The sequence below is a fragment of the Salvelinus sp. IW2-2015 genome, linkage group LG7 (genome assembly GCF_002910315.2).
Source record: "Salvelinus sp. IW2-2015 linkage group LG7, ASM291031v2, whole genome shotgun sequence".
NCBI classification, from domain to species: Eukaryota; Metazoa; Chordata; class Actinopteri; order Salmoniformes; family Salmonidae; genus Salvelinus; species Salvelinus sp. IW2-2015.
Window position 1 is genome coordinate 30,967,881 of NC_036847.1, and position 9,312 is coordinate 30,977,192.

The 9,312-nt window shown below is 47.6% G+C and overlaps 1 protein-coding gene across 1 annotated transcript in view; it reads right to left on the reverse strand.

The window, feature by feature from the left end:
- Positions 1-9,312, reverse strand: part of LOC111966133 (histone lysine demethylase PHF8) — a 33,755-nt gene that overhangs the window by 12,828 nt on the left and 11,615 nt on the right. Inside the window, 9 exon segments of the mRNA XM_070444340.1 lie at positions 4,107-4,282; positions 5,473-5,555; positions 5,696-5,730; positions 5,733-5,982; positions 6,167-6,256; positions 6,443-6,534; positions 6,649-6,755; positions 7,407-7,494; positions 8,558-8,650. Of these exon segments, the coding sequence (XP_070300441.1) occupies positions 4,107-4,282; positions 5,473-5,555; positions 5,696-5,730; positions 5,733-5,982; positions 6,167-6,256; positions 6,443-6,534; positions 6,649-6,755; positions 7,407-7,494; positions 8,558-8,650 (1,014 nt within the window).

Here is a 9,312-nt window from a genome sequence, read left to right on the forward strand (position 1 = left end):
GGTCGCATAAAATGATACGTCAACAACCAACCAAATGTTCAAGTGACTCGAGATTACAAAAGTGGCTGTTGAGTAATAGCTACTATCCTGTTGAACAGATAGTCCCCGATACGTATTTGCACGCGGCAGTACACCAAGTAAACAGTAATACACCAGTTACAAAACTTATAGATTCATTTGTTTTTTACAAAAACAAATTTTTTGCATGCGCTGGACTCTTCTTTTTATTCCATGCAGTATAGAAACGTGAGACTATGTTGGAACCTCTGGAAAATAAGGTTGGACTTATGGTTAATGCAGGTAAACTGCGGGTATGATGAAACTTATCCTTTTCTTATATTAGGCAATATCTGGAACTTTGGACTATATTGCGATGTAATTATCAGGTTTTGATTTTAGCGGGAATGTGAATCAGTGAGGGTACGGCTGACCTTTTTTCTTTTCATGATTGTTTATTTATTTTAATTTGAAGAGGGGGGGGCGGCGGGGGGGAGGGGGGGGGGGGGTTTGCACATTAGGAAAGACCAAGATTAAGGTGTTGTTTTGTGTTGACTATTATATGGCAATTGTATGGAGGTCGGGTGTTATATGAATGAGCTTAAAAGCTGTGAATAGTTGTGGCCCTTGTTTTCGCTGAATGTAATCGGAACTATTAGCTTTTTAAGATGAAAACTGTGAATAAATAATTGAATCTAGATTTATTGTAGGGCTAGGATAAAGGATTTTAGAATTAAGAACCTGCCTAGCGTTCTCTATTGGAATAGGCCTATACCCATCCCCAAATATTGGGTGTCATACCCTTATACATTTAACAAATACACTCAATATAAAACATGTAAAGATGATTATTGTTCCGATACACACCGGCAAATGGATTAGGGTTTTGTCAACACGGGCTGTTGTCTCTATTCAGTGTGCTGGTGGGCTGTTAACACTTGGGATAAACTATTTAAAAGGTAAACGGTAGATACTTAACACAACAACACTGGCATTATGGAAAAGCACTTTCTCTAGCGAGATGAGGTATATTTATACAGTTTGAAGTCGGGAAGTTTACAGACACCTTAGCCAAAATAGATTTAAACTCAGATCTTCCACAATTACCTGAATTTAATCTAGATAAAAAAATTCCCCTGTCTTAGACGTACTCGTTGGAGATCGACACTTTATATTTCAGAGAATGTGATGTCAAGAGATAATAATAGCAGATCGAGAATTATTATTAAACTTTATTTCTTTCATCACATTTCCAGTGGGTCAGAAAGGCTTTACATACACTCTAGTTTAGCTTTGAATTGTTTACACTGTGGGGCTCAAAACCGTTCGAGTACGCCTTGCACAAGCCTCCAGCAATAAGTTGGGTGAATTTTGGCCATTCCTCCTGACAGAGGCTGGCATCTGTAACAGAGTCAGTTTGTAGGCCTCCTTGCTCGCACAAGCTTTTTCCCATTACTGCCCACAAAATGTTCGTATGCCGTGGATTGAGAGTCGAGGACTATTGGCTGATGAGCCATCCATAGCTTGAGACTTGCTGTCCTTAAAGCCATTTTGCCACAACTTAGTAATAATGCTTGGTGGCGTCATTGTTCCATTTGGAAGACCCATTTGCGGACCAAGCTTTAACCTTCCTGACTGATGTGCTTGGAGATGTTGCATTCCAGAGTTCGGGACCAAGTCATTGTTTTAAAAAGTCACAGTAAGTTCTCAAAGTTCTTAAGCACCTCAAGTCGCAAGTTCAACGTCCCAAGTCAGACCGTCAAGTATCAAGTCAAGTCGGCTCAAGTCCTAAACTTTGAGTTTCGAGTCCTAAACAAATTCATAATGTGCTCTTCACCAAAATGTAATACCATTTCATATTTTTAACAAGAGTAATATTAGCTATACAGCGTCGTCTTTATATCCGAATAATAATACTTTTTAGGTACTCATCTTTCCAAAGGGCCTCCATTGAATTCACCCGCCGACCGGTCTTCTGCCACTGCCAACGCACACATTTCCTTCTACAGCTGCGCCACAATTTTGACACTTTGGCTGCTATGTCCCGATCCACAAACTGTATCAGTCCAGTGTAAATGGAAGCGATCGCCACACTTTTTTTAATAGGCGCCATTTTTAATATTTGGGCTTGGCACCCGAGTAGCCCCAGCGATAAATTACATGAATTCTCAGGTTGAGTCATAAGCTCAAGGTTTCAAAGTCAAGGTCACGAGTCAATCTTGGTGTTAAAGTCACAAGGGTCGACGTTGCGAAGTCATCATAATTTGTGACATCGAGATCAATCGGACTCGAGTCCAAGTATCATTGTAACCTCGGACGTCCCAGCCTTCTGTTGCAAATGAGTTCAACTATATCCACACACGATTTTCCTTGCGCCTCATGCCTGCCATAATCTCTAGTCTGTTGTCGAAGTGACCGAGTCTCCTGCCTCTGACGTTAATGAGCACCCCCACATACATCGATTGCTCCCCGGTTGGCCATGCTGTTCACGGTTTGGATGGTGTTCTTCCGGCTTAGCTTAAGTTCCCTCCCCCTTTTCCTCCCAAACATAACAGCCTGGTCCGATTTTGGCCAAACATTTCTATTTTGTTTCATCCAGACCATTAGACATTCTCTCCCAACGAGAATCATCGATCTTTTGTCCCAGAATGTGCAGTTGCACTTATAGTCTGGCTTTACTTTAATCGGCCGAAATTTTTGGAGCCAGTGGCTTCTTCCCTTTCGAACTTGAACCGTTATCAGTTAATGTTTGGACTCATCAGGACTCCTATTTCAGATGTGGATATCAGATACCGTTTTACCTGTTTCCCTCCAGCCATCTTCACCATGGTCCTTGTATTGTTCATTATACTCAGTAAGGTAATAATAAACGTATAAAAACCAATCTTTCCACAATTTCGTTGGTCTCATAATCCACTTATGCTCAAGAAGAGATTAAAAAGTAAAAAAATAACATGATACACATGTCTGAAACGAGACACATGGTATTACAGAGTGCCGTATGAGTAGAGGTGTCCTGGGAATTGCGAGGTCAGTATCCTACTTTCTGGCCGACCGTCCGTCAGTGGCACCTTATCTGGGCCACCACCTGTTTGCTGCCTCTCAGCACCGGTTTCCTAGAAGATGCGCTATGCGGTCCCGGCTCCCGCGCTTTCACTCCCTTGGCACCAGTCACTCGTCAGTCCCTCCTCATCTGTGAGTGGGTCCATCACTGTTCTCTTACAATGTCCCCGATAGGTCATCTCTCCTCCTGGTGTGTCCCTGACTGCGACTGGGGTCAGCAGCAAGCGTTTTTGGCCCTTGGTAGCTTCGGGGACAGACCTTCCTGCTCCAGGCAGAATGACAGATTTTTACCTTGTCAGCTCGGGAATTCAATCCAGCAACCTTTCGGTTACTTGCCCAACGCGCCTACCTGCCGCCCCAGATATTGTGTAACGTTTGGCTAACCAGGGGTGGCATAATGACACTGTGGCTTTRATTGGATAGTAGCAGGGAGCTTTATGTTTATCACAGTTAAAGATGGAACACATGAAAAAATAGCATGTACTTTTAGAATTGCTTGGCGAGCTACTCACAGGTGGGCTGGTAGCTACTAGTAGCTCACGATCTACCTGTGGGAGATCCATACGCACGAGGTGGGTTCTAGTTTGTGGCGCCACCAACCGACAGAACCTACCCCGCACAATACACTACATGACCAAGAGTATGCTCGTCTAACATCTCATTCTAAATCATGGCCATTAATATGGAGTTGGTCCCACATTTGCTGACATAACAGCCTCCACTCTTCTGGGAAGGCTTTCCACTAGATGTTGGAACATTGCTGAGGGGACTTGCTTCCTTTCAGCAACAAGAGTATTAGTGAGGTTGGGCATTGATGTTGAGCGATTAGGCCTGGCTCGCAGTGTGTATATGACCAATACAATTTAATAACGATAACAYTCAATGACCCAAAGGACTCTTTAAAAACCTTCCTCAAGGCTCAGAAGGATGAACTGAATGCCCCAACAGGAGCAGAAAACTGTTGTAGTCTTTAGTAATGAATGCTATTATGAAGCAGGTGCTCCCCACTACATATTACATTGAAACTAGATGATGTACTCTCTCACCACTGAGTTTCTTCTTGCTAGATCCTCCAGCCTTGCGTCGTGGAGGGGGAGTTTCATCAATCTGCAGTTCGTCCTCGGACTCAAAATCTGACAAGGTAGACCCTCCCATAGCATGGTGCTGGAATTGAGATGCACGGCGCGCACTGTTACTTATGCCTGAACGACCACCCTTCTTCCTGTGGGCAGAAATAAGGATGGATGACACTGAAATGTAGCAAGAACAGTACGAGAGAGAGACGCAGACAGAGAGGCAGGCAAGGCAGCGATGGCAGCCACACGAGCAGCCAGCAGACAGCGAGCAAGGAAGCAGGCAGACAGCGAGCCAGAGGCAGGCAGCCAGCCAGAAGGCAGGCAGGGCAGCCAGCCAGAGAGGCAGGCAAGGCAGCCAGCAGAGAGGCAGGCAGCAGCCAGCCAGAGAGGCAGGCAGGACAGCCAGCCAGAGAGCAGGGCAGCCAGCCAGCCAAGAGGCAGGCAGCCAGCCAGCCAGAGAGGCATGCAGCCAAGCTGCAAGCCAGACCAGCAGGAGGCATGCACGCGAGGCAGGCAGCCACGCCAGCCAGAGAGGACGCATGCCAGCCAGCCAGAGACGCAGCGCAGAGCAGCCGAGAGCATCAGCAGAGGACGGCATGCAGCCAGCCAGAGAGGACGGCATGCAGCCAGCCAGAAGAGGACGGCATGCAAGCCAGCCAGAGAGGACGCAGGCATGCGGCAGCCAGAGAGGACGGCATGAGCCAGCCAGAGAGGACGCGCATGCAGCCAGCCAGAGAGGACGGCATGCAGCAGCCAGCATGAGGAGGACGGCACAGGACAGAGGAGACGGCAGGCAGGACAGAAGGAGACGGCAGGCAGACAGAGGAGACGGCAGGCGAAGGCAGAGCAGCAGACAGCCAGAGCAGGCAGGCAGCACGCAGGAGACAGCGAGCAGGCGGGCAGGCAGACGAGGAGGCAGGCAGGCAGAAAGGGCGCCAGCCAAGCAGGCAGAGCGCCAGCTAGCCAGACAGCCAGGATGGCAGACAGCCAGAGAGGCAGGGCCAGACCGAGAGGAGAGCAGGCAGACCAGAGGATGGACAGCAGCCAGGCACAGCCAGCCCACACAGAGAGACAGACAGAGATAGAGGCAGGCAGGCAGAGAGAGAGAGAAGAGGCAGGCAGAGAGAGAGGCAGGCAGGCAGGCAGAAGAGGCAGGCAGGCAGGAGAGAGAGGCAGGCAGAGAGGCAGAGAGAGCAGAGGCAGGCACAGCAGAGGCAGAGCTTGACAACAGAGAGGCAGGCAGGCAGACAAAGTGAGAAAGGGTGAGGGAAAAAGATGAGAGATGAAGAATTTGGCGTGAAGTTCATGAAGAGTCTCCTGACCCTCCCAGTCTTACCCCTGTATTTTGCCGTTGGTCAGCACCAGTTTCAGTTTGCTCTTGCTCATTTTCCCTGCAAACTCCTCCAGAGGCAGCTCTAACTGGAGACGGAGAGGAATGGCACAATCCTGTTAGCATTTCACTTAATACACAATTAACAATGTGAGGCTGAGAGCCAAGTACATTTAGACTTTCAACCTTATTTGTTCCAGAGAGAGAAATGTTGAACAATCAGTCATACCTTCTTCTTGTTTTTCTTGTTTCCACATTGGAATTCTTCAGTGTGTGTGTTTGGTGTGGATCTGCCAGGGAAGCGTGTCCAATCTCGCTCTCGTCCTCTTTCATTAAGCCCTTTTGACCCTTCTTCTTGGGGCTGGGGGACATATCCTTGGGTTTGGGGCCTCTCTTCTTCCCCGGGGGGCGGCCTGGACTCTGGGAGACAGCTAGAGGGGAGGCTTTGGGGAGGGGGGTGGGGAAGCCCTGTGTAGAGGTGAAAGGAGCCGCAGGACGGCCTTGCTGGAAGATGTCCTGTGGTGGCAGAGAGGAGAAGACGGAGTCTCAGTAAGCCAGACTGAAATTTGATGGTGCCTCACACTATAGGTGCGACCTGAACTGTACTGGYTCAGATATTTTCTATGGAGGACGAACAACCAGGCCAGCCCAGTAGCTTGGCTCGGTCAGTGTACTCTATGAAATATTTCCCCCTGCCTACCTCAACCAGTCGTATCTCCTTGGCCAGGTCCTTCACTAGACGCTGAGTCTCTATGGTCTCTGGAATCTCCACCTCGTGGTCAGTCAGCGACTAGCCAGAGCACAAAAACATCACAAAACACAAAGACTACTGCGCCCAATATAACTAGCTTCATGACACCTTCATGCCATTGTTCATAATGTTTATGACTGCCTATGACAGGTGTTATTATGTCTTATGTAGCTGCTATAAAGGCTTAATTAATGCATTCATAAGGGGCCTACAATAAAGAATCACCTCTTTGCGTGTCCACATGCGGAAAGCATTGTTGAGGGCCTTGGCTCCGTGGACCAGGTAGGAAGCAGGGTGTCTGCGGTTCTCTCGCAGACCTGTAAAGTAGACCAGTATAGAAGTTATCAAGGTTCCTGACAAACATTGCCCAAACAAATGCAGTTCAGCAGAGGTGGGGGAAAAAAACTATGATTTATGATGAAGCGCCTCACCTCTGAATGTGTCGAGCAGGTGCTTGCCAACATACCAACACACTGTCTCAAAGTTTGGAAACCTGAACAGGTCTGCTGTACTCAACCTCTTCTCTATTTCATATGCTCTGATTGGAAGAGAACACAGAACACAGGGAGAATGGTATTAGACATTTGGTATTTAAGCAATAAGGCCCAAGGGGGATGTGGAAYATGGCCAATATACCACGACTAAGGGCTGTTCTTACACACGACCCAACGCGGAGTAATTAGAGCAGTAAAAATAAATGTTTTGGCATACCCGTGGTATACGGTCTGAAATACCACGGCTGTCAGCCAATCAGCATTTAGGGCTGGAACCACCCAGTTTATAATAGAATGTAGAGTAGGAATACACGGCTCTGGTACAATGGTAATATAAAACGGCTCTGGTACAATGGTAATATAAAACGGCTCTGGTACAATGGTAATATAAATCGATACATTTTATCACATTTAGCATTACGCTCTTATCCAGAGTGAACTTATATGGAGACCAACAAAGGACCGACAGTCAACAGAGCCGTCTCCTGCGCGGGGATTTCAAACCAACAATCTACCGTTATGCCCCAACGCTCTACCGCTTAGGCTCCTGCCACCACGTATAACGTGAGCAATTTTCCAAATGGCATTCTAGTTTTGATGTGGAGAGAGAGGTTGCTAAGATCAGTTGAGAAAAGCGGAGTACCGTAGGTGATGTGACTAATGTTTTAGGTAGAGGCAGGGGTGAAGGGACTCACCGGAGCTGCATGTCAATGTTGAGGCTGTGTAGGAAATTCCCTCCGAAGGCCACACAGTCCACAGGAGTCAGCACAGCGTGGATCCATCCTGAGACACACACACACAGGTACATGTGAACAACTCACACATACAGGTAAACTATTAATTTATGCATGTACTATTCGCACATAATATACTGAGTCCTGACGAACTCCACCGGAAATGTACCGCATGTCAAACACAATAGCAGGCCTGTCACAGGACTATCACCTGTACATACACTCACCGGACAGTTTATTKGGTACACCATCCCGTTCACAAAAATGGATCACTCCTACAGAGAGTGAGTCCCGTGGCCATGGCTTGCTATACAAAGCAGGCAGACAGGCATCCAAGTTACTGTTTGATTGAATGTTAGAATGGGTAAAATGAGTGACTTAAGCGACTAAGCGTGGTATGATCATCGGTGCCAGGCACGGCAGATTCAGGATCTCAGAAACGGCCGGCCTCCTGGGCTTTTCACGCACAACATTGTCTAGGGTTTCCCAAGAATGGTGCCACAAACAAAAAACATCCAGTCAGAGGCAGTCCTGTGGACAAAAACAACTTATTGATGAGAGGTTGAAGGAGAATGGCAAGAATCGTGCAAGCTAACAGGCGGGCCACAAACAGACAACGGCGCAGTACAACAGTGGTGTACAGAACRGCATCTCGGAACACACAACTCGTTGGTCCTTGTCATGGATGAGCTATTGCAGCAGACGACCACACCAGCGGGCACGCGATCACCAACACTGGACAATTGAGAAGTGGAAAAACATTGCCTGGTCTGACAAACCCCGGTTCCTGTTGAGTCATGCTGATGGCTGAGTCAGGATTTGGTGTAAGCAGCATGAGTTCATGGATGACATTGCGTCAGCATGGACAAACATCCCTGTGGGATGTTTCCATCTTGTAAAATCCATTCCCCAAACAATTCAGGCTGTTCTGGAGGCAAGGGGGGGGTCCGACCCGGTACTAGATGGGTGTACCTAATAGTACACTACATGGATGTACTCTAGATCCCGCAAACTCAACTTTGGAACTCAAAGCCAGTTCCACTGTGTTTTCATCATTGTCCTCTAATCAGGGACTGATTTAGACCCGGGAAACTTCTGACAACACTGAATACCTGTTGGGATGAAGAGCGAGGGTGAATACCTGTTGGGATGAAGAGCGAGGGTGAATACCTGTTGGGATGAAGAGCGAGGGTGAATACCAAAGAGAGAGATTTATTATATTCTGTGTAATTATTTGCATTCGCGCCGCTACAGTGGCCGTGCTGATCAGCATGCAAAGCTTACGTTCATTGTGGAATAAATGTTGATCACTGAAAGGTTGATGTAATAAAGCAACTGTTACGATTAAATGTCTGTGTGTCTCTCAGGGTGAAAGAGTCTTCTACGTGATCTCCCCACGCCAGCCAACCTGGCTTGTTGTGAGGTGAGCTCCTCGTCCATACAGAACGAGATGGTTTTCGGGGACCAGTGGACATTGTGCTACAAAGTGTCCGTCAGAAAGGGAACACGCGCTTCATCAACAGGTATTCACCCTCGGTCTTCATCCAAAGGTTCCCGCTCATCCAACAGGTTCACCTCGTCTTCATCCCACAAGGGTATCACTCCTCGCTCTTTCATCCAACGGTATTCATCCTCGATCTTCATCCAAGGTATTCACTCGTCTTCTGCCAAAAGGTATTCACGCTCGCTCTTCATCCAAAGGTATTCACCTCGCGTCTTGATCCCAACAGGATATTCACCCTTGGTCTTCATCCAGGTATTCCTGCTCTTCTCCGGAACAGGTATTCAACGCGCTCGTCTTCATCCCAACGGTATTGCACCCTCAGCTCTTCATCCCACAGGTATTCCTCGGCTCTTTATCCCAACA